This window comes from Pipistrellus kuhlii, unplaced genomic scaffold (genome assembly GCF_014108245.1).
Source record: "Pipistrellus kuhlii isolate mPipKuh1 unplaced genomic scaffold, mPipKuh1.p scaffold_m20_p_81, whole genome shotgun sequence".
NCBI classification, from domain to species: domain Eukaryota; kingdom Metazoa; phylum Chordata; class Mammalia; order Chiroptera; family Vespertilionidae; genus Pipistrellus; species Pipistrellus kuhlii.
Window position 1 is genome coordinate 563,967 of NW_023425586.1, and position 25,261 is coordinate 589,227.

Consider the following 25,261-nt stretch of genomic DNA (forward strand, 5'->3'; position numbering starts at 1 on the left):
AACCAGGGATTGAACCGACAACCTGGGTATGTGCCTCTGGGAATCAAACCAGCAACTTTTTTTTTAATTGATTTTTTACAGAGGGGAAGGAAGAGGGATAGAGAGTTAGAAACATCGATGAGAGAGAAGCATCACACACTGGGGATGTGCCCGCAACCAAGATACATGCCCTTGACTGGAATCCAACATGGGACCTTTCAGTCTGCAGGCCAACGCTCTATCCACTGAGCCAAACCGGTTTCAGCAAACCAGCAACTTTTCGTTGTGACACTTATTCAACTTAATCATACCTGCCGGAGCTGAACCATTTATTGAAAATATGATTCTTTCCCCACTGAACTATCTGGGCACGCTAGTTGAAAGTAAATGATCAGATAGATGAGGCATTATTTCTGGACTCTCCATTCTATCCCATTCATCTATCTATATACCTTTTTAAATTTTAAAATGGACTTTTTAGAGGAAGGGAGAGAAACATTGATTTGTTGTTCCACCTATCAGTGCACCCACTGGCTGATTCTTCCTGTATGTGCCCTGACCGGATTAAACCCGAAACATTGGCAGATTGGGATGACACTCGGACCAACTGAGCCCCCTGGCCAGGGCTGATCTATATTTCCATCCTTACCCTACACCACAGTCTTCATTACTGCAGCTTTGTGGTTTAAGGTCTGAACTCAGAAGTATGAGTCCTTCAACTCTCTTCAAAGACTGTTCTGGGCCAAAACCAGTTTGGCTCAGTGGATAGAGCGTCGGCCTGTGGACTGAAAGGTCACGGGTTCGATTCCGGTCAAGGGCATTAAGAAAACGGTTGCAGGCACATCCCCAGTAGGGGGTTTGCAAGAGGCAGCTGGTCGATGATTCTCTCTCATCAATGTTTCTAACTCTCTATTCCTCTCTCTTCCTCTCTGTAAAAAATCAATAAAATATATATATTTTTTAAAAGACTGTTTTGGTTACTAGGTTTCTTTCGACAATATTTTGCAGTTTTCAAAATATAATTTTTGCATTTATTTTGTTAAAACCTTTTTCAAAATATATTTTTATTGATTTCAGAGAGGAAGGGAGGGGGGGGAGAGAGAGAGATGGAAGCATCAATGAGAATCATTGATCTGTTGTCTCCGCCATGTCCCCTATTGGGGATCAAGCCCACAACCTTGGATATGTGCCCTCCAGCTGAATGGAACCCGGGACCCTTCAGTCCGCAGGCCAAAGCTCTATCCACTCAGCCAAACTGGCTAGGGCTATTTTGCTAAATTTATGTGTATTTTATTCTTTTTAAAAAATATATGTTTTATTGATTTTTTTACAGAGAGGAAGAGAGAGGGATAGAGTTAGAAACATCGATGAGAGAGAATCCTTGACCGGAATCGAACCTGGGACCCTTGAGTCCGCAGGCCGACGCTCTATCCACTGAGCCAAACCGGTTTCGGCAGTATTTCATTCTTTTTGACACTATGCTCAGAGGATTTTTTAATTTTTTATTTTAGAGGATGTTTATTAAAGCTGGGGACAGTGAACCAGGAAGGGGTTGGGAAATGAGCCCAGGCTTGGCTGCTTTGGCTCACTAAGAAGTCAGAGAAAAGGGGCCTTGGGGACAGGTTCAGGGGGTGGAATCATTTTCTTAATTTCCTTTTTAGATTGTTTATTGCAATTATTAACAATTGATTTTCTGCCCTGTAATGCTGTTGCTTATTTGGTTCTAGTAATCTCTTGGGTTTCTTAGCATTTTCTGTATACAGACCATGTCATTTCAAATAGATACTTTTACTTCTTTCTTTCCAATCTGGATGCTTTTCCTTTCACCCGAATTGCCTGGCTAGAACCTCTCATGTTAAACGGAAGTGATGAAAAGCAGACATCTTTGTCTCTTACATTCCACGTGACCAAAGAACACACCGTAAATTCAGTTCTTTTACATTTGTGCAGATTTGCTGTATGGCCCAGGGCATGATCGATTTTTATGCTTGTTCAATGGGCTTTTGAAAAGAATGTGTATCCTGTTGTTGGGAAGTATCCTGTTGATTGGATCCTGTTGGTTGATAAGTGTTAACACACACACATATATATATATATATATATATATATATATATATATATATATATATATAATTGACTTTTTACAGAGAGGAAGAGAGAGGGATAGAAAGTTAGAAACATCTGCTGAGACCGGTTTGGCTCAATGGATAGAGCATCGGCTTGGGGACTGAAAGGTCCCGGGTTGGATTCTGGTCAAGGGCATGTACCTTGGTTGCGGGCACATCCCCAGTAGGGGGTGTGCAAGAGGCAGCTGATCGATGACTCTCTCTCATCGATGTTTCTAACTCTCTCTCTCTCTCCCTTCCTCTCTGTACAAAAATATTAAAAAAAAATAAAAATAGAAACATCGATGAGAATCATCAATCAGCTGCCTCTTGCACACCCCATACTGGGGATGTGCCCGCAACCAAGGTACATGCCCTTGACCAGAATCGAACCTGGGACCTTTCAGTCCACAGGCCAACGCTCTATCCACTGAGCCAAACCGGTCTTGGCAATAGTGTTAACTTCTACATCCTTGCTGATTTTCTTCTAATTGTTCTACCAGTTGTTAAGAGGAGTTGGAGTTTCCACATAAAAATGTGGATTTTCTGTTCTTTCCATTCTACTAGGTTTACATCGTTTTGTAGCTCTGTGGTTTGCTAAGTACATATTTAGGATTATGTCTTCTTGGTGCAGTGACCCCTTTTTCATTATGTAATGTCCTTCTCTGTACCTGGTAATTAAAAAAAAAATGCACTTATATTGATTTTTTTTTTTTTTTACACAGAGAGGAAGGGAGAGGGATAGAGAGTTAGAAACATCAATGAGGGAGAAACTTTGACCAGCTGCCTCCTGCACACCCCCTACTGGGGATGTGCCCACAACCAAGGTACATGCCCTTGGGAATTGAATTTGGGACCTTTCAGACTATAGGCTGACACTCTATCCACCGAGCCAAACTGATTAGGGCAGAAACTGGTAATGTTTTTAAATATATTTTTATTTATTTCTGAGAGGAAGGGAAAGGGAGAGTTGGGAGCATCAGTGATGAATCATTGATTGGCTGCCTCCTGCAAGCCTCCTACTGGAGACCAAGCCCACAACCTGGGCAATGTCCCCTTGATCAGAACCGAGCCTGGGACCCTTCAGTCCACAGGTGGGTGCTCTATCCACTGAGCCAAACCGGCTAGGGCTGTATCTGGTAATTAAAACAAAACAAAACACAAAACTATATTCAGGTGGACAGCAAAGTGTCTGGTAACTTTCTTTGATATCAAATATAGTTACTTTATTTTGCCACTTAAAATATTTTATTGGCTTTTTTACAGAGAAGGGAGGATAGAGTTAGAAACATCGATCAGCAGCCGCCTGCACACTCCCTACTGGGTAGGTACCTGCAACCAAGGTACATACCCTTGACCGGAATCGTACCTGGGACCCTTGAGTCCACAGGCCAACGCTCTATCCACTGAGCCACACCAGTGAGGGTGCCACTTTTGAGTAATGTTTGCTTATTTACTATTTTCCCATCCCTTTTACTTTCAACCTAACTTATCCTGTTATATTTGAAGTAAGTTTCTTGTAGACAGCATAGTTAGGTCATGTTTTTCCACCCACTTTGCCAATTTCTGTCAATTGACACATGTATTTAGACCATTTATACTTAATGTACTTTGTAGTATGCTAGGGCTTAAGTCACTCACTTTTTTTGTTTTCTACTCCCTCCCCCCCCCCCCAATTTCCAGTATATTGCTTGAAAATTGTTTTTAGAACTCCATTTTGATTTCTCTAGTGTTTTTGGGTGCATTGCTTATCATTTTACATGTTACAATATACTTTGTCCAGATTTTACTATTCGAGAGAAGTGTATGTCTTCCCTGTTTATATCACTTTGCTCTCTCATTTATAAAGCAGTTGCTTTAAATATTTCCATTGAAACCACATCGATGTTGTAACACTTGCTTCAACCATCAACCATAATTTAGAAAACTGGAGTATTTGGTATTTTTTTCTTTTGTGATATTCTAAGTTTCATTTTAAAAATATTTTGGTTTCAGATAGGCAGGGAGGAGATAGAAACACCATGATGAGAAGCATGGATCAGCTGCCTCCTGCACGCCCCACACTGGGGATCGAGCCTGCAACCTGGGCATGTGCCCTTGACCGGAATCTAACCTGGGACCCTTCAGTCTGTAGGCCGATGCTCCCGTTTCCTTTTAAAAATTCCTTCGTTTAGAGAACCTCAACCATCTTCTCGGGAGAGGTCTACTGCCAACAAACTCTACTTTTCATCTGAGAATGCCTAAATTCTCCCTAATTCCTGAAGGATATATTTTGCTGGGTATAGATTTTTAGTTGACAGAAATTTTCTGTTGCTACTTGGTAAATGTATCATTCCTCTGACCTCAGTTTCTGATGAGAAATGTCAAATTTTTTCCCTACAGGCAAGGCATCAGTTCTCTTGCTGCTTTCAGGTTTATATCTGCCATTTCTGGGGGCACATACCTAGTCGGGAGTGTGCAGGAGGCAGCTGATCGATGTTCCTCTCTTTGGTTTCTCTCCATCCATCTCCCTTCCTCTCTGTAAAAAATTAATATATTTTTGAAAATTGGCTCCGTGGATAGAGCATCGGCCTGCGGACTGAAGGGTCCCAGGTTCAATTCTGGTCAAGGGCATGTACCTTGGTTGCAGGCGCATTCCCAGTAGGGGGTGTGCAGGAGGCAGCTGATATTTGTAACTCTCTATCCCTCTCCCTTTCTCTGTAAAGAATCAGTATATTTTTAAAATATTAAAAAATGGTTGTTAGCCCTAGCCGATTTGGCTTGGTGGACAGAGCCTTGGCCTGTGGCCTGGGTTCAATTCTGGCCAAGGGCACAGACCTGGGTTGCAAGATTGATCCCTGGTCCTGATTGGCAGGCAACCAATCAATGTGAGAGATGTTTCTCTATTGTCCCTTCCCCTCCTTTCACTCTAAAAATCAATGGAGGCCCACCTGCCGTGACTTAGCAGCTGAGTGTCAACCTATGAACCAGGAGATCATGCTTCAATTCCATCAGGGCACATGCTAGGGGTTGCCAGCTTAACCCCCAGTGGGGTGTGCAGGAGGCAGCTGATCAATGATTCTCTCGGTTTTCTCTCTCCCTCCCTCTGAAATCAATAAAAAATAAAGGGTGTCCACAGGTGTGGAGTAACCACCACAAAGGGTGGTCACGTCAGTAAAACTTAGTGTATTCATCCCATCGGTCAGGTGACCACGCTTCTTCCTCAGTGAGGCACATTGGGGCCAGGAGGTGGAGTCCTGTGCCAGGTGCTCCCAGCACCTCTCTCACCTCCTCAGCCGTGGAGTCAGGCTCGGTGAGTGCCGTGAGGGCCTCTGCTCCCAGGGAGGAGCTGGGGATAGGAAAGCCACGGCAGACGGCTGCTTCTGGTTAAGGCCACTTAGTAAAACTTGTAAGAAATGACAGCTCAGAGGTAGGAATAACAAACTTTATTCAGAAATGTATAAGTAACAGAGTCTCCTCCATCCCTTAATGCCTCTTCCTCTTCTTTTGAACTAGAGACACAGATGGGGAAAGTAGGGGAGTGGGAGGTTAAGAGGGACACGAGGACTGGCCCACCACCTTCTCTTCCGTTTTCCACGATGCCATCCTGTAGACTAGGGGAGACAAACGGGCTTCACTCCACAATGTACCACATGGCTGTCCGGAGACCGGGCCCGGGTGACCAGGTGGTTGCAGCTAGCTCGACGACACTCTACCAGAGCAGCCTGGCCTAGCACTGGGAGGAGGGAGGGCAACACCCCGCAGGCAGACCTTTACCACTCTGCTCAGAGCAGAGTCTGAGCGTGGCCTCCTGTGCTCCAGGACGCAGAACGAGGCCTACGCCTTGGATGCTCTCTTGGGTCAACAGTTTCGGGATGTGTAGGAGGAATGTCTTCCAGCTGCTCAAGAGAATACATCTGCACCCATTCAAAGGGGAAAAGGGAAGAAGAGCTGCCTCCTTGCCGAAACCGGTTTGGCTCAATGGATAGACCGTTGGCCTGTAGACTGAAAGGTCCCAGATTCGATCTCAGTCAAGGGCATGTACTGTGGTTGCGGGCACATCCCCAGTAAGGGGTGTGCAAGAGGCAGCTGGTCAATGATTCTCTCTCATTGATGTTTCTAACTCTCTATCCCTCTATCTTCCTCTGTAAAATCAATAAAAATATTAAAAGGAAAAAAAAAAAAGCTGCCTTCTTTACAAACCAGAAAGGGAGCACACCAAGCACATTCCTTGGACTCACCAGGCCTGTGCAACCTCGGAGCTGAGTCCAAACCCTGGGCCTTCCTGCTTGACAGACCCACCCCCTTCCCCCTTTGCCAAGGCAGGAAAAGACCCCTCTGCTCAGGGACTGATGGGCCACTTACAAAGGTGGTAGCTGCATGTGTGCTCCCAGAATCCCTGCTGTCCCGCAGACATCCGAGGCCAGAAAGCCAGGAGCAAGCCAACAGCTCCCCTCCCAGTAATCCTCCAAACCCCGGGCCACAGAACTAGGGGAGAGCTGCCATTAACACAGAGCCAGGTGCGATGAGCTCTGGCTAGTGAAGACTTGAGGGACCAGCAAGCCCTCCCAGCAGTAATAACCGGAGGCCGAGAGAACTGGGGTGGAGCACTTGGCCTAACCCTGGGAAAAGGGACACGTGACCTCAGGACGAACTCTGAGCTGCCGAAACAGCAGCCTCACCCTGCCCCTGCCAACAGGGCCCTCCGGACCACCCTGGTGTGGAGACAACTGTGGAGAGAGGACAAGGGCCTGTGACCTGATGCCCACCCAGGCCCTCCGCTGGCCAGGCCAGTGAGTGGCACAGCTCTGGAGCTGACCCGGCTCCACTTCGTTCAAAAACGTTAAAAAATAAACAGGAGGAAGCCCCTCGCCCTGGAAACTGCAGTCTCCTTCCAACAGCCCGCCCGGTGAGCCACGGAGCCACAAGAAATCACGCAGAGTCCAGCACGCCGTTTCCAGGAAAGAAGCTGGTTTGGAGCGGAGGTCAGGGGGGGAGACAATCTGAACAACACAAACCTACCTTGGAGAAGATGGAGGGGAGGAGACACTACAGGAAACGTTAACGTACAGAGCACAGGGTAGGACATGACAGGAGGGGGTCTGTCCAATGGGAGCTCTGAACCCCGCCTGGGCCTCCAGTCCAACGGCCCGTCGGTCACAAGCTTTCTTTGGGAACAGAGCCCCCTCCTGCCCCGCTCTGGCTGCCTGCTCCCCGCTCAAAGTTTGATTTTGAATTCTGTGGGCTGCGTGGCCACAGAGGCCCCCGAGGACTTGAAGAGCGCCTTCAGGATGGTGTCGGGGTCCACCTCGGCCGGAGGGTTGGAGGCGGCGGCAGAGTTCGCCCTGCGAGGCAGCTCGCTCTCCCTTCTCACCGAGGGGCTGTCACTCAGCCGCCTGTGGGCAGAGAAGAGCCAAGATCCTTGTCAGTTTCCGAGACGCACAGGGGCCCGGTTCACCGATCTGTTACAAGCTGGGCCCGAATGCAGTGCTCTCTGCGGCCTACCACTCATCTGCAGCAGACCTACCACCTTTCTTGTGTGCTGAGGAGGTGCAGCCTGCTGCCAGCTTAGAAAATACACATCCCTCAGGGATGTCACACACACATTAGCATGCGATACCTCTGAGAAGTCTTGAAGCAAAGAAATGTTTAACTGTTTAGCCCAATGGTTCTCAAACTTCTTAGATCATAGGACACACACATTTCGGAATACAACTTAGTCCTGGAATAAAGCTTAAAAAACTTGTCCAAATCACACAATTCAATATCCAGGATTTACATTCCGGGCTTTCTAAATTTCAGTCTACTTCAGGCCTGCCCGCCCTCCCCTGCCCGCCTTGGCGAATCTCACATCCTCCCAGGTCTCTGCCTCCTTGTCTGTAAAAGGACAGCCTACACGCGAGGCACCGCAGTCCTGCGCCCGGCACGAACGCCCAGACGTCTGACACAGGGCGAGGGCAGCAGCCAGCAGCGTCTCCATCAGAGTCAGTCACAGGAGGTGGGGCTCGCTGTCCCCTTGGACAGTACACCCAGTTTTGCAAAGGGGGACACATCTGGCCTGCTCTCCACTTTCTTCTCCGTGTTTTTAGATTATAGGCTGGGAACAGGTTTAATGCTAGCCCGTGAGGCAAACCCCTGTGGAAAAGGTGAGACCAGCCTCTTTGTACAAAGCTGAGCACCCTGCCCGCCTTCCAGAAGAGCACAGGAAGTGGGCTGGAGCTGTGTGCAGGACATGTCCCTGCCGGGACAGAGGCGATCGGGCAGTCAGCGCGGAGAAGGCTCCACCCGCCCCAGCACGGCCGCCTGTGGACTTACAGCAGGATGGGCTGGTCGGAGGTGATGACGTTCCCATTCATGTGAAGGTTGCACTTCATTGGCTGCCCTGAAAAACCAAAAGAAGGCTCTGCCAGAGACCACTCTCTTCACACAGAAGGACAAGGCTGCCTCCTCATCCCGGGGCCAAACACCCACCACAGAGCTGCTAGATTCTGCAGCAAAACCCGGGACTGAGAAGATCCCAGTGTGTGAGTCCATGAAACCTCGGCAATAACAGCACCGAGAAGCGAACTGCAACAGACCTGCTTCAACCGGAGGAGAGGGCGTGGGGGGGAGGGAGAACCAGGACTCGGTGTGAAGCAATTAGTAAGAGAAAATGCTATGCTATGAAATTCAGTGCAAAGAGGATTCAAAAGTATACGGACAGGCTTCCACTTTGTCTATGAAAGGTTAACTGTGCTGAGTACTACACTCCCAATGTACATAAAATAACAAAAAATAATAAGACAAAGAAAATTTTTAACGTAAACATTAAAAACAGAACAGCACAAAAAGAGGGAATGGAGTCATAGAGAAGTGACGTTTCTCTCTCAGTGGAATGAAGTTAGTATTAATTTGAAATAGATGCTGATATATTCTATCTACTGGAGATTTACTCAAAGATACAAAAAAGTTGAAAGCAAAAGGAGATATTTATCACCCAAACAGCAACCCTAAGAAACGTGAAGTGGCTATTTATCAGCTAAAATAGACATTAAAACGAAAACGTTACTAGAGACAAAGAGGAATGTTTTGTAAGTGATAAAAGGGGTCATTCCACCATGAAGAAAACAATTAGAATGATTACAAACATCTATGGAACTAACAAAGGCTCAAACACACGAAGCAAAAGCTAACAGAAGTGAGAGAAGTAAACGAACATAGTTGAAGGTTTCAGTTCCGCACGTCCAGTAATGGGCGTCTTGTCCCACATACCCAGAACAAAATTTGGAAAACTCACAAATATATGGAAATTGAACAAAACAACCCTAACTAACCAATGGGTCAAAAAAGAAAAACACTAGGTAACCAGAAAATACTTTGAGATGAATGAAAATAAAAACACAATCTATCAGTGCTCATGAGCTGTGGCTAACGCAGTGCTGAGAGGGAATAAATCGCTCTAAATGCAGATGTTAAAAAAGGAGTGAAAAGACAAACCACATATTGGGAGAAATTGTTGGCAAACCATTTATCTAAGAGACCTATATCAAGAATATATAAAGAGCCTTGGCCTGAATGGCTCAGTGGACAGAGAATCAGCCTGTGGACTGAAGGGTCCTGAGTTCAATTCCAGGCAAGGGCAGGCTCCAGGGCGAGTGCAAGAGGCAACCAATCGATGTTTCTCTCTCTCTCTCTCTCTAAAAATCAATGGAAAATACCCTCGGGTGAGGATAAAAAAAAAAAAAAAAGATATTGAAATAAAAAAGGATAAATAATAAATTCTTTAAAAAAAGAATATATAAAGAACTCTTACAACTCAGTGATAAAAGACAATTCAAAAAGTAGGCAAAGATTCTGAATAGACATTTCTCTAAGGAAGATACACAAATGGCCAAAAAGCACACGACAAGATGCTCAACATCATCAGTTAGTAGGGAAATGCAGACTGAACTCCCGGTGACCGTGCTCTTGTGGTTTCTGCCCCTCCGCTGCAAGCACAGGGCCTCGCTCCACAGGAACGACTCAACACACACCGAAAGCACAAATGGGTGGACAGGAGGGCCGTAGCAGACAGCGTTCCGCTCTAGGCCGCCCAAGATGAATAACGAGGAGTCTGCACTCAGTGAAATCAGTGGTTTACTCACTGAAAGCAGAGCTCACCGGGTGCCAATAGTTAGATGAGGCCGAGACCGGTTTGGCTCAGTGGATAGAGCATCGGCCTGCAGACTGAAGGGTCCCAGGTTCGATTCCGGTCAAGGGCATGTACCTTGGTTGCGAGCACATCCCCAATAAAGGGTATGCAAGAGGCAGCTGATCGATGGTTCTCTCATCGATGTTTCTGACTCTCTATCCCTCTCTCTTCCTCTCTGTAAATAATCAATAAAATATATTTAAAAAAGTTAGATGAGGCGCAGGCCATTGAGGAGGCCGTGTCCCAGCTCTGAGCAGACCAGCCGCTGGCAGGGGAAACTACAGCTCACAGCACTGCCGGACTCCTCAAGAGGACATCCACGGAGCAGGTGTTCCCCTGCTAGCTCAGGTGCCAGGCGAGGGGAAACCCAGGGCTGGTGGGACAGGAGCTGGCAGCTCAGCACCACCAGAGACTGCACCTACCCGCCAGCTCTTGTACAGAAGGCCCAGCGGTGAGCGCACCAGGATGCCCCCCCTCCTGCAGAGGGAGGCTTGCTGAGGCCTGCTGCCCGGCAGTAAGCAGTGAGGAGTGGGAAGGGGAAGTAGCTGCTTTCTCCCGACTTACCATCCAGACACCGGTTGTTATATTTCTTATAGGCAGTGATGGCATCATCCTTCTTCACAAAAACCACCTCTGCTACCCCCGGATGGACCAGCCGAGCCCGCTTCAGGGCTCCACATACACAGAAAAGCTCCTGCAAAGCAGAGGGGACAGGGTCAGCGGAGAAGTTCAGGCCATCGTCCTGCCTGCCAGTCACACACTGCTAGGCTCTGGGTTGACTGGTGGCCGCACTATGGCGGAATGTGCCCACGGCTTCAGGGAAGCTCCACTCCAGGTGGTGTTCCTGGGATGTCCACAGGCCCAGCATGGACCAGAAGAGGGGACAAGCTGTGCAGAAATGGGAAATGGGCCTGAGCTTACAGCCATGGGTCGTGTGGCCCATAGTCCTCCTGCCTTGGTGCCTGCTTCCTTCCTCAATGGGGTAACAGTTATGGAATTTCCCTGACAACTCTGACAGGAGAATGAATGTGTGAGCTTATCAAATAATGACAGTGGCAAGTATGCTGCACAGGAATCTGTTAGAAATACATTCTGGAGCTCTACGTAGAGCGACCCATTCCACTGACACGGAAGTGGCTGGAGATGGGAAATTCCGGCAGGGCGTAATACTCACCACAATGTCCTCCTCGGTGACCCTAGGGTGTAGGTTATTCACAGTCATCTTGGTCCCTTCCAAAGGGCTGAGGACAGGCTGCCGCAGACAAGAGTATTACCAGAAGGCAGAGGACAGCTGGGCTCAACAGCAGAACTATCTGTAGGCAAGTGACCCGGAGGCCCACCTCCTACTGGAGACCTCAGCGCCCATCACGCCCCTCCCCATGCTAAGGGGCGGAGCCTCTTGCTTCCAATAAGCAGAGCCCTCTCAGGCGCCTGAGCCTCTGCCCGGAATGCCTCTCCTACTTCCAGATCCACCAGCTCAGCCTTCCCGGCTGTGCCCAGTGGACTCAGCAGCTCTCTGAGCACAACTGTTGCATCACCAGACAGAAGCTCAGGGGCCGCTGGGTCTTGGTTTGCTCATTAGTAAAACGGGGGTGGCAATGCCTGCCTCAGAGAGGCGCTGTGAGGACACAACAGGGTGCACAGAGCACACTGCCCACCCAGCACAGGCTGACTCTCTACGGGTGTGATCATTTCACTTCCTCCTTCACCTTCACCTCACCTCAGCAGGCGGCAGCTCTTTGGGGGTGTCCTCCTTGTTCACTAGTGTCCGGGACATGCTGGTCAAGGCTTTTGTTCGGACCGAGGCGGGGAGCGCAGGAGCTGTGTACGCGTCATTCTGCACCACTTTGGTGAGGGGGGGGCCCTTGGACATGGACAGCTTGGAACTGCTCAGCCCGGCCTAAGGAAGAGGCAGACAGGAAGGAACCGGAGAGGCCAGCGAGCTGAGTGCCCAGGTAGGGACTGACAACCGCCACCCATGAGCCCCCACCGTTCCCAATCCCATTAGTGGCCTGAAGCCAAAAGGCTGCCAGTGACATCCCCAGGGAGGAGAAAGGGAAGAAACACAGCCTGCACACGCGCTCACAGGAGCCCCTTTGCAGGGGGAGCCCCTTGGCGAGAAGCTGACACTCAGCCCTGACCAGGATCCACAGGCTTACTCATGCCCGTTAGACCGCCTTTACCTCAACGGGTCTGACATGCTTTAGACTTTATAAAAACCCACTCTGGGGCTGGTCGGAAGGTCAAAAGCTTGGGATCAAGTACATTTCTACATATGCGTCTATCACAATGGACTGATCAGCTCCAGGCTGGCTGGGCCTAAGAACGTGCTCCGAAGAAGGCCCAGACTCCGTTTCCTGGTCCCTGTTCTGGCTCCACTGGGGCACCACACAGGCCTGGCCTGAGCACCTCCCACAATGTCAGGGGACATGCAGATCTCCGTGATGTGCCCGACGTTGCTTTCTCTCCTGTGCTGCAGTATCTGACCAGTATCCTAGTGTAGCAAGCTTTTCCTGCAAGACTGCCTGGTGGGTGAGGTTCAGACTGCTTTGCTAACCCACTAACCAAGGGAATCCAGATTAAGAGCAGAGGAAGGGGAGCACATAGAATGCCCCGCTGTAAATGAAAGAACATGGGTTCCGCCCTTGGGATCAGCACGTTTCTCACGAAGCATCTCAAACCTGAACCAATGGGGAGCTGGAGCCCTGCACCTCACGACCTGTGGGACCTTGAACAAGTCACTAGACACTCGGGTCTCGGTATCGATAAAAGGAGGGGTTGGACTAGTTCCAGTTCTGAAAATCTTAAGGCCCAAATGAAGAACTATATCGGGAGTCGAAAGGCCAATTCTCCACCACCTCTACCATCCAACTAATCAGACACACAGCCAGTGTCGGCAAAACACAGAACACCCTACCATGTGGTGCAGGAAGCTGCTGGAGGCTGTCAGCTTTGTCTGTTTACTAGGAATGGGAGTTGCAATGTCATCGTCTTCATCCAGGTCGTATAGATTCTGAAAATAAATCAATATAAGCTAATGTGGCCTCCAGGCTGCCGACAGCATCCGGAGCGGGAGCGGGGACGGAGGGAGAGGCTGCCGGAGCAGTGGAGGTGGCGGGAGCAGGGCTGTGGGTGCCCGAGGAGCTGAGTGAGGCTCAGGTCCTGACGGGTGGCTCCCGCCCACAGGGGCAGAGAGAGTGCTGGGCTTCCAGGCACACCCTTTCTACAGGTGGCCAAGGCCTAGGAAGAGTCCCCCAGGGCTGCTCACACCCTTTGGCTTGGAGAGCCCGCCCTGGCATCTGGCCTACGGAAACAAACCCACACCCCAGAGAGAACGCCACCCACAGAGATGCCAGAGTTTCTAACAGTGAGAAGTACAGTAAAATGGTTTAAACCAACTGGAATGTCAGCTCAATGGCTTATGTGGTTATAAACCAGTTAACTGCCACGCGGCCAAATGGAAACCATTCCGCTTGCATCTATAGATGCTATGGCATATAAAGGGTTAAAAAATGTGGGTGGTTTTTTTTTTTACAATAAATGTAAACACAGAAAAATGCTTGAGTTATAAAGTGAAAAAGGAATGATTCAGAATCGGATTAAGAATATAACCATAGCCCGGCCGGCGTGGCTCCGTGTTTGAGCATCAACCCATGAACCAGGAGGTCCGGGTTCGATTCCCGGTCAAGGGCACAGGCCGGGGTGGCGGGCTCGATCCCTAGAAGGAGACGTGCAGGAGACAGCCGATTCACAATCCTCTCTTCTCACTGATGTTTCTCTCTCCCTCTCCCTCTCCCATCCTGACTGGAATCAATAAAAATATATTAAAGGAAGAAAAAGAGCCAAAACCTGTTTGGCTAGTGGACAGAGCGTCGGCCTGCGGACTGAAAGGTCCCAGGTTCAATTCCGGTCAAGGGCATGTGCCTTGGTTACAGGCACATCCCCGGTGGGGGGTGTGCAAGAGGCAGCTGATCGATGTTTCTCTCTCATCAATGTTTCTAACTCTCTATCCCTCTTCCTTCTTCTCTGTAAAAAATCAATAAAATATATTTTTAAAAAAAGAAAAAAGAATATAACCACAGCTACAAAACTATGCAATAATTAAATAATAATGTCATTTAAAAAACAGGAAGGAACAGGGCAGAATTTCAACAATGGTTGGCTTAGGACAGTGGTCAGCAAACCGCAGCTCTCGAGCCACATGAGGCTCTTTGGCCTCTTGAGTGTGGCTCTTCCACAAAATACCACGGCCTGGGCAAGTCTATTTTGAAGAAGTGGCGTTAGAAGAAATTTTAGTTTAAAAATTTGGCTCTCAAAATTTCAACCATTGTACTGTTGATATTTGGCTCTGTTGACTAATGACTTTGTCGACCACTGGCTTAGGAGAACAGGAGCATAGGAAACTTCTGCCGAAACCGTTTGGCTCAGTGAATAGAGTGTCAGCCTGCGGACTGAAGGGTCCCGGGTTCAATTCCAGTCAAGGGCATGTACCTTGGTTGCGAGCACATCCCCGATGGGGGTTGTGCGAGAGGCGGCTGATTGATGGTTCTCTCTCATCGATGTTTCTAGCTCTCTATCCCTCTCTCTTCCTCTCTGTAAAAAATCAATAAAATATATATATATTTTTTAAAACAAGCAACTTCTTCTTCTTAATCTTTCTCTAGTTTGTAAATTTTTCTGTATTAAGCACAATTTTAAAGATCCCCCCCCCCCCCCCCCCCAATTTGCTTCTGCCTCTTATCTCTCTCTTCGCAGTTGTAAAACCTCTCCTTTAAAAAAAAAAATGTGCCGGGACCGGTTTGGCTCAGTGGATAGAGCGTCAGCCTGCGGACTGAAGAGTCCCGGGTTCAATTCCGGTCAGGGGCATGTACCTTGTTTGTGAGCACATCCCCAGTAGGGGGTGTGCAAGAGGAAGCTGATCGATGGTTCTCTCATCGATGTTTCTGACTCTCTATCCCTCTCTCTTCCTCTCTGTAAAAAAATCAATAAAGTACTTTTTAAAATTTTTTTAAATTTTTTAATTAATTAATTTATTTTTTAAATATATTTTATTGATTTTACACAGAGAGGAATTGAGAAGGACAGAGAGTTAGAAACGTCGATGAGGAGAGAAACACCGACCAGCTGCCTCTTGCACACCCCCAACTGGGAATGTGCCCGCAACCAAGGTATATGCCCTTGACCAGAATCGAATCTGGGACCCCTGAGTCCGCAGGCCGACGCTCTATCCACTGAGCCAAACCGGTTAGTAAAAATTCTTCTTAAAACTCATAAAATACAATCAAATGTAATTCTTCCCAATTCTTCAAATTGTGAACCTTGAAGTAGCATCAGTTAATCCACCCAGCAGGTCCAATCAAAACACATTTGTGTACACACACACACACTCTACCTGTCTGGCCTGGTGATTGTTGACGACGTTAATCCTCATTCCAGCAGGATGAGCATGAGGTGGTGTCACCGCCTTCTGCTGTGGAACCTAGAAACACCCGCTGGTCACAATTCATCACACAGGCCCACATCGCTCTCCATGGTCACTCAACTTGAAATATGAGGGCACTCCGTTGGTCTTTGGTAAAAGGCCCTACAGAGCGCTCAGACCAAAGGAGTGACAGGAAGCCTCGCCGTCCCAGATCACCTGGCGAGGCATGTGCAGGCTCCCTGCTGCGCTGTTCCTGTCCCCCGTGTGTGGAGAGGAAATGCTCTTGCTTCCACTCCCTTTGGGTGGAGGCTGTGCCGGTGGCCAGCACTGTGTGAGGAGCTGCGCAACTCGGCATAATTCACATCTCCGAGACCGGGGCTCTTGGGTAAAACTGGGGCATGAACCCCGGGTTGCAGTGAGCAGTGTAGTGAGTGGGGGAGGTCATGTATGGCAGTGCCTGCCAGGTAGCACAGGCTTCATAAACGTTTTGTCCCTCCGCCGCTAGCTCGCCTGGGAAAGGCACTTCACTTCATTGGACCGGCCCGCTTTTATATAAAACTGGGCAAGGCCCTGCCTTCCTCATACGGCTACTACACCAACCCAGGAATGCAATGTTCCCCCGACGCCCCTGACCCTGCTCCCTGGGACGTAGGGCAAGAGCCATGCCTACCTGGATGGTTTTGGTGAGCTTCAGCGCGGGAGTCACCGTCCCGATGGGCGGGCTCATGAAGGAGGCAGGGGAGCTCCGCTTCAAGCTGAGCTTCTCCCGGGCATCGGCCACCTGGTGGGGCCTCTGCGGGGCCATGCTCTGCTGCTTGCGGGAGTTCAACATCTCTCTGGCATCCTGTACTTTCCCTTTGATCCGGAAGCGAGCGTCTTTCTGCAAAAGCTTTTCTCGGGCATCCTTGACTCCCAGCTTGAGCCGGGCATCCGAGAGGCCAATCTTCTGCCGGGCATCAAACTTCTGCTGGAATGTGGCTGTGCGTGCTGGCTGGCTGAGGAAGCTCTGCTGGACCCCAACGCAAGATCGGACGCCCCCAACTCCAGGTCTGACACTGAGCCTGCAAGCGAAAACTGTAACAGTGAGCCCAGCCGGCATGGCTCAGGAGTTGAGCAATGACCTATGACCTGGAGGTTTCGGTTCTATCCCGTCAGGGCACATGCCCGGGTTCAGGCTTGAGCCGCAGTGTGGGTTGTGCAGGATTCTCTCTCGTCGATGTTTCTATCTTTCTCTCCTCCCCTCTAACTTCCTCTGTGAAATCTATTTTAAAAAATACATATTAAAAAAAAATTTTCATGCTTATGTAAATTCCTCATGTGCGTGTATTAATATTTTATTTTCTTCTGTTAATCTGTCTCTGTTAATTTGATTAGCCCAGCTAGAAGAACTTCAAAGGTGGAAGGAAAGTAGTATAGATATACTAGAGACCCAATGCATGAAATTCATGCAAGGTGGCCCTCGCAGCCCTGGCTTCATCTGGAAGGTTGTTCGGATGTCTGTTCTCGTTAGCATATTGTTTTTATTATTATAGATTTTTAGCCCCCACTGGTTTTATTTTTTAATGATTTCAACTCCCTACATCTGTTGCTGATGCCCATCACAGAAAAGTAACAGACTATCAGTTCACACTAGGAGCTGCTACTGAGGGCCTACTCATAAAACAGGGAAAAAATAATTTGGCCAATACGTAAGGTCCAGGTAGATAAAACTGAAGTTAGTGGAAAGCACTCCGGATGAATCCTTCACTCATCAGGCACTGAACGCCCCGCCCCCCTTTCCACCCCTACCTCCCAAGCCAGAGGCCCTGGGCCCAGCAATCAAGTGACCAAAGGGCAGGGCAAGGAACAGGTCTCCTGAGCTCTGACTTGGGGTGGAGGCACACAGATAACCACCGGCTCCTGTTCTAGGAAAGCCCCCAGGCTGTGGGGACACCACCCGCAGGACACCTGCAGGGCGGCGGGCAGGCTAAGAGGCCGAGGTGTCTGGAAAGAGGAGTCCAAGGGCATTGTGGGCAGACGAGGGAACTGTCCACTAAGCCAGCTGGGGGCTTTTTTGCTCTTGCGGTTCTGGCAGCAGGCACAGTAAGCTCCTGCCTCCCATTCTTTCCCTTCAGTGGATCACTCCACAGCGGATCACTCACAGCGGGACAAGGCTCCCGATAAGGCACTTACCATGCCGCATCACAACGATCTGTCTACAAGCCTGCATCCCCTGGGATGGACTAAGAGCTTTGCAGGGGCGCACTCTGCAGCGCCTGACTAGTGTCTTCCTGGCACCAGGGGAATGACAAAGGCTCAGCTTTTTGATCCTGAGACCCAGGCCCCTACAGGGCTCCTATCTATCATTAACCTTCCTAGCGATCATTAACGATCGCTGTTAGTTGCCATCACCTCATCTCCTCTGTAAGAATTAAATCACAGTGCTAGGAGCATGGCCGAGGCTGGACAGCAGGTCCACGTGACTCCAGAGCCCACAATCTTTCCATTGTAACAGGCCCCAAGCTCCCCTCCTTCCTAATCCAAGCCCCAGGGGAGGAGAGAAAGAAGTGATGGCTGCCCCTGAAAGCGCTTCTCCTAAAGACTGCCTCGCAAGGCAGCCCTCTGTCCAGCACACCGACCAGTCCAACACCCTGCTGGGATCCTCCCAGCGCAGCCAGAGCAGAGAAACCAGGGCTCACTAAAAATGGGCCGCACAGTAGGGGCATTCCAAACAGAACCAGGCTGCATGTGAGCAAGTCCACTGGGGGTCAGACACGTCCTGATCCAAAGGCGAGCCTGTCTTGAAGATGTCCTTTCTCTGTCTGCCTTCTCCAAACCCCACCTCCTCCCTTCACCAGAACCCCTCAGTACCAAAGGCCCCTGATATTCGTAGCTAAAGGAAGAGCTGCTCTTATCATGTGGTGCCCCCTGTGACTTTACAATGCCACGAAATTGGGCAAATCTAGCCACCATGCCCTCAATCACACTTTCAACAAAGAAAACAATGCCCATAAAATAGGGGGCAAAAAGATAACCAACTGAAAGTGATTATTCTGAATAAAAGAACAATGAGCTTCTTCCTTTTTTTTTTTTTTTTTTTTTTTTTTTTAAGTAGCTTTTATTCACAATCACCAAAATCTGAAAACACACCAAATGCCAACTGTCAGGTAATACATTATGATACACATTATGATATATCCATACAAAATATTACTCAGCGGAAAAAAGGAATGAACTATTGATACACCAAGCAACACAGATGAAACTCAAAAACACTGTGCTGAGTAAAAGAAGCCAGACATTAAGATTTTATATTAAAAGACTCCATTTCTATGAAGTTCTAGAAAAGGAAAGCATCTATTGCAAACATGTCAAACTCAAAAGGCTAACACAGGCCAAATAAACAAGATATGTGGTCAGGGGCTGCGAGTTTGACATGCTTCATCTACAGTAACAGTAATCAGAGCAGTGGCTACAGAGAGAATAGGATGCTTGAAAACAAATTTCATATATCTGAACAGAGAATGGAGAAAAGGACAAATTAGTAAGCCTACTTAGGAGGGGCAATGGCGAGTAGGCCTCTATAACCTTATTTATTCATACTCCTCAACAATCTCCCTCTCTGATGATCAGTAATGGCTCTTAAGCACTCTACTGAGAAATCACAGGAGTCTATGGTTGCTAAGCAATGCCTGGCATGGCCACACAGGGGCACTGGCCAGCAGGGTGTATGAAAGATTCCATAAAGATGGTCTCAACTAACAGTCCTGAGCACGTACTAAAGGTCCATAGACTCTGACACACCTCCTTTAACCCTCACAACTCTGAGAATGAGGTTATCATCCACATTTCATAGAGGAGAAAACTGAGAATCCCAATTGCAGAGCTATATGGTGAAGGCTGGACTTGAACTTCACTGTACCTAGTTAAAGGCCCAATAAATTAAGCATGGGTCAAAATAAAGGCCAGGACTTGAAGAGCTAAGGCAGGGTGGGTGCTGTCGCCAGGCTAAGGAAAATCAGGACGTCAGCCATGTTGAGGGAGAAAGCTCTCTCAGCGGCTGGAGGGTAGGTGCACACACTGGGGACCCACACACCGTACTGCTTGTCGGGCAAGAAGGACCACCAAAAACACCAGCCTTGAGCTCCCGTGCTTCGATGTGCAGGCTTTTCTAACCACTGCTCCTCCTCCTGCAGGAAAGGACAGCCATTCAGCCCAGCAGGCAGCAGTGGTGGCTGTAAAGCAGGCATTAGTCATCAGGAATTTCCAAATAAACATTCCTGCTAAAGCAGGTCTCTAAAACATGGAGTCAATCAGAGAACCTCCTGCCCAACAACTGCTGAGGGTCCCTACCAAAGCCCAGCCTCCCCAGCGGAGCCAGCCCCTGGTCTGGCCCGAACTTGCAGCCCCACCTCCAAATGCAGGCTCTCGGAGGCTCCGTCCTCAGTGAATGTTGGCAGAGGGCAGCGGGACATTTTAAACAAGTCTCTAACTGCCCACCTCGTCACACCCCAACCCGTGCCGCTGCACGGCCTCAGCCATCCCCAGGTCCCGGGCCTTGGGAAGAGAGCTGAGCATTAAGAGCGCAAATGCCCCGCTGGGGCTAAGCTTCCTCCCAGACCCCACTGGAGCCGGACACGATGCCCAAAAGGGTCTGTGTGGGGCCGGAAGGCCTCGCTCTCCTGGCTCTACCTGTGGAGCACAGAGTGGCAGCTGGCTCTGACCGAAGTCCAGACCCTAACCACTAACCTCTTACCTTCCCAGAGTCCTGTGCAAATGTCTCATTTTCAATACTAATTCTTTCCTTCTGAGTTATGTAGTAACTAATTTTCCTCTGCTTTAGGCATCCATTTCCTTTATCCTTTTCAACAGAGAAACAAGCACGGAGGACCCAGACCTTGGCCCTGGCCTGAACTGAAAAGCTCTCCCACTCCCACCCTCCCTGGTTCCAAGGACCCCTCCCTCCGACAGGGCACGTGGCCCAGGGCTGCTCAGCTCCAACACTCAAGGCCCAGCTTTCCCACCGAGGCTGCCGCCAGCTCACCTCACACGGGCGGCGGGGCAGACTATCCCCAGGAGTAAGCTAATCGAACCAGCTGCTGTCTTGACAAACTCTATGAGCGATGCTCTCACATGCAGAGGGAGAAATGACCAGCTGGTGCCCAGTGCTGTCCTGAGGACACTCACCGATGGGTCTTGAGCAACTGAGGTCACCGGAGATGTGCCATGCGTGGGAAAAACAGTGCCTCTCCATGGCCTGGATGAAGGAGCACTCAAAACTCTCCCCTCCCGTTCAGAAATTTCCACTTATCAGGAAAGCTCCGATAACTCACTGGAGTCAGGTAATGATGACAGAGAATGGGGCCCAGGTAATAATGATGATAGTGACCCTTTTCCTGACTTACCAGGTGCAATGAACATGCAACAGAAAGACTGTTTGTTCTTAAGTGTAAGCACATTCCACGCCCTGTGGGAAAGGGGTTATTTACCCCCCACAGGCTGTCTTCTGCTATGCCCATCCCGAGGAACGGCATTTTCTGAGATGATCACAGGTCCTTCCTCAAGTTCTAAGATAAAAGTTCCTGGGACATCCATGCAATGTTAAACCAAAGTTCCCAGGAAGGAATCTCCCGGAGACCTGCCCGCAACCAAAGTGCACAAACCGGTTTTGGCAATATAAAAGTCTTAACAACCCCAAAGTTCCCTGTGCCCAGGTGCAGTCCATCTCCTCCCCTTCCCCCTGCAAGTCCCAGGCAACTACCGTTTTCCGTGTTGAGGTTCTCCAGAACACAGTGCAAGTGGAATCACACAACGTGGAGCTGTTTGGCCTCTTTCACTTGGCATAGTGTGTTTAAGATTTATCCATGTTTTTGTATTTTATTACTGAGTTTCCCATTAAACGGTGAATTTTAATTCAATAAATAAATAAAAATGGAGTTTCCAGCAGATTTATTCAAACACAGCATGCAGTCGTTCCTTTCACACTCCGCCTGCATTTCCCCCAATCCAGTCTGCACGTCACAGCAGAGCAGTTCTCACACGGGAACTGCTGGTGTCCGGGAAGCACTAGTGCCCTCGGACACTTCTGAGGCACTTTAGCTATTAATTCTCCCAGTGCCTGCGGCAATAGCCTAATGGAGCCAGGGCTGCCCACACTTCATCCATAAGGAAATGGTTAAGGAACTTGCATCAGATTAATGGCAGGTGGGAGAAGCAGGGCCTGAACTCTGCATTCTGACTCTGGGCCCCAATGCATACCTCCCATGTTCCTCCTCCTTTAAGGCCCATGAAAATTGCCACCACTTGCTGAACACTTACTACCTGGCACAAACTTTAAAATGTACCCTCACATTCTCATATTCACACCTCTCCCCGATCTACCAGCAACCATCATTACAAATGAGGAAGGTAGCCGAAACCGGTTTGGCTCAGTGGATAGAGCATCAGCCTGCGGACTGAAAGGTCCCGGGTTCGATTCCGGTCAAGAGCATGTACCTTGGTTGCGGGCACATTCCCAGTAGGGAGTGTGCAAGAGGCAGCTGATTGATGATTCTCTCTCATCGATGTTTCTCTCCCTCTCTCTTCCTCTCTGTAAAAAATCAATAAAATATATTATTTAAAAACAACAACAAAAACAAATGAGGAAGGTGCCAGCTCAGAAGTCATCCCGGGCCAGGGAGACACAGAACCCCACAGCGGGGCTGCAGGGACCAGGTGTGCTCCCCACGGATTCACCACCCGCTTCCCTGCACCCCCTCCCCCTTCCCCACTACCAAACGCGAGACTCTGCGCACATCCACAGCCGGGCCCCTGCCCTCAGCACCGAGGAGAGGGGCTCTCAGCAACTACCCAGCAACAAGTGGCGGAGGAAAAAACCCAGGAGAGGAATGCTCCCGGAATTGAGGAAATTAATACTGAGGGCGGGTCATGCGCCAGCGAGGTGCGGGCCGCTGGGCAGGGGTGGGGGGAGGCGGGACTCATTTTATTTATTTATTTATTTATTTATTTATTTATTTATTTATTTATTTAGTGAAACTCATTTTCGACAGCAAGGGAATGAATCTATCTTCTAGCCTCAAGCACCGGGAGGTACTAAAATAAAACACACACAACGGCATGTAACTTCACGGCCAGGCTGTTTGCAAACAGTTCAACTACTGTAACGTGTGCGGGAACCCACGGCCAGTTCCCCGCTCCGCCCGGGGCTCCCGCAGGCCGGAGGTGAGCCGGCCCGGAGGGGCCTGAGAGCGCGGGCCCGGCCCGGCCCCGTCCGAGAACCGGAGCGGCCGCCGTCGGGAAACGGCCGAGCCGTGGCCCCTCCCCCGGCCCCCCCACTGCCGAGGCCCCAGGGCAGCGACGGGAGCGCACACCCGTCCGCCGCGGCCTCGGACCCCGCACTCTCCCTCCGCCGGCCTCGAGCCCGCATCTGTGAAATGGGACAACGTGCCGGCCGGCCGCCGGGGCCGGGAACAGCCACGGAGGCAAAGCGTCCTCGGCGCTCGGAGTCCCCGCGGCCCGCTCGCCGGCGGGGACAGAGCGGCGCGGAGGGCGGTGGCGCAGGAGGGGAGTGCGGTCCGCGGAGTCCGGCCTCCGCCTCCAGGCCGCGCCGAGCCGCCGAGGGGCTGCGCCGGGGAAGCTCTCGGACCCGGGCAGCCCCGCCCCCTGAGGGCACCCGGCGGCTCCCACAGGCCGCGCACCCCGGCGCCGCCGCCGCCGCCGCCGCCGCCCGCGGCCCCCCGGCCCCCCGGCCCCCGAAACAACGGCGCCTCCAGCCAGTGGGCGGCCGGCGGCCGGGCCTGTGGCGGCGGCGGCGGGGCCAATGAGCGGCGCGGCTCCGGCAGGGGGCGGGCGCAGGAGGCCCTCGGTCGCCCCGGGCCGCTCCCTCCTCCACCCCGAGCCGCGCTAAGCCCCGGGCCCTAAACCCCGAAGGGAGAAAAGGCCGCCTACCTCCCCTTCGCCGCTGCTCCCCGTTTCCGGATGAGCTCGTCCAGGGAGATGTCCGCCATCTTACACCACGGAGCAGCCTGGATCCCCCTCACTCCTCGAGCCCGCCCCTCCAGTCGCTACGGAGGAATTGTTTCCGGCGTCTCCTCGACGAATTCTCGCGACAGTTCCGAGGAGGCAAGAACCGGAAGTACACGGGCTGCGGGGCCCGTGAGCCTTAGCGGCGCTAGCTGCGGATCTGCATACGAAGTGTGGGGTCATTATCATTTCTCTGTTCTCCCCCCCAGGACAAATAAAACGAAAAGCGACCTAAACTATGAACGAGGATTAAGATCAACTTTAAAGAAACGGGGATCTCAGTTTAACGGTCCACTGTTATACTCACCGTAGGACTAATGAGATTCGGAATCACCATGCAGCGAGCAACGCAGGCGCCCCTCCATGCCTTAAACTTATGAGTAAGGAAAATAACGATTCGGGGTGACGCCCGAATCCTCACTGCGAATGTGAGACGAATTTTTGAGCGGGTAAAGGTTGCCCCTACGGTGACCCGCCTACTTTGCGGGATGCCTGGGTGCTGCGATCTGCCCGACCCCCCGCGCTCAAAGAACAGGCTGGCGAGAGGGCGGCTGGAGGCTGGGCTTGGCGTCCTTACGGCAGTCTTCCGTCGGGTCCGGGAGTCCTAGCCGGCTCCTTGAACTTCACCCGGTCTCTCTCTGTGGCTGAGAAATTCAGATAAGCCCGCCGTCTGAGGACCGCCCGGCTCGCCCCCGGGGCTCCCTCTTGGCCCTGCAAATAGTTTAATGCTTTATGAGTCCAGCACTGCCAGTGGAGTTACGTCCTTTTTGTGTTGTTAATTGTGACATTAGCCTTAGCCGGTTTGGCTCAGGGACACCAGTGGAGTTACGTCCTTTTGTTGTTGTTAATTGTGACATTAGCCTTAGCCGGTTTGGCTCAGGGGATAGAGTGTCCGTCTGTAGACGGACGGGTCCCAGATTCAATTCCGGCCAAGGGCGCATGCCTGGATTGTGGGCTCCATCCCCAGTAGGGGGCGTGCAGGAGGCAGCCAATCAATGATCTCAATCATCATTGATGTTTCCATCTTTCCCTCTCGCTTCCTCTCTGAGCTCAAAAACAATGTATTTTTAAAAATAATATATTTTATTGACTTTTTTACAGAGAGGAAGGGAGAGGGATAGAGAGCTGGAAACATCAATGAGAAAGAAAAATCGATCAACTGCCTCTTGCACGCCCCCCCACTGGGGATGTGCCGGAAACCAAGGAATATGTCCTTGACCGGAATGGAACCTGGGACCCTTCAGTCTGCAGGCCGACACTCTATCCACTGAGCCAAACTAGTTTGGGCAAAAATGAATTTTAAAAGTATGACATGCCGAAACCGGTTTGGCTCAGTGGATAGAGCGTCAGCCTGTCGACTGAAAGGTTCCAGGTTCAATTCCAGTCAGGGACATGTACCTTGTTTGCGGGCACATCCCCAGTGGAGGGTGTGCAGGAGGCAGCTGATCAATGATTTTCTCTCATCAATGTTTCTAGCTCTCTATCCCTCTCCCTTCCTCTCTGTAAAAAAAAAAAATCGATAAAATATATATTTTTTAAAAGTATGACAAAGTCCACTTTAAAGAAAATAAAAATAAATGGTGACTTTGGTTAATGAGTTATGTG

The 25,261-nt window shown here is 50.2% G+C and overlaps 1 protein-coding gene and 1 non-coding gene across 4 annotated transcripts; one reads left to right on the plus strand and one right to left on the minus strand.

Moving 5' to 3' along the window:
* Positions 1 to 6,506: 6,506 nt before the first annotated feature.
* On the minus strand, positions 6,507 to 24,185 carry POLDIP3 (DNA polymerase delta interacting protein 3). 3 transcript variants are annotated; one of them, XM_036425469.2, is made up of 9 exons: positions 23,582 to 24,184; positions 16,326 to 16,716; positions 15,626 to 15,712; positions 13,151 to 13,246; positions 11,954 to 12,133; positions 11,408 to 11,485; positions 10,798 to 10,927; positions 8,379 to 8,445; positions 6,507 to 7,459 (listed from the first exon to the last, which is right to left on the minus strand). In XM_036425469.2, the coding sequence occupies exons 1-9, from the start codon at positions 23,638 to 23,640 to the stop codon at positions 7,282 to 7,284; spliced, it is 1,266 nt and encodes a 421-aa protein (XP_036281362.1). In that variant the 5' UTR covers positions 23,641 to 24,184; the 3' UTR covers positions 6,507 to 7,281. The 3 variants fall into 3 exon arrangements, with proteins under 3 accessions (XP_036281362.1, XP_045433033.1, XP_045433032.1); XM_045577077.1 differs by lacking the exon at positions 11,954 to 12,133 and having other exon boundaries at positions 23,582 to 24,185; XM_045577076.1 differs by lacking the exon at positions 13,151 to 13,246.
* On the plus strand, positions 24,020 to 24,169 carry LOC118712082. Its single transcript, XR_004985956.1, has one exon. It is a non-coding gene; the product is annotated as a U12 minor spliceosomal RNA (small nuclear RNA).
* Positions 24,186 to 25,261: the final 1,076 nt, after the last annotated feature.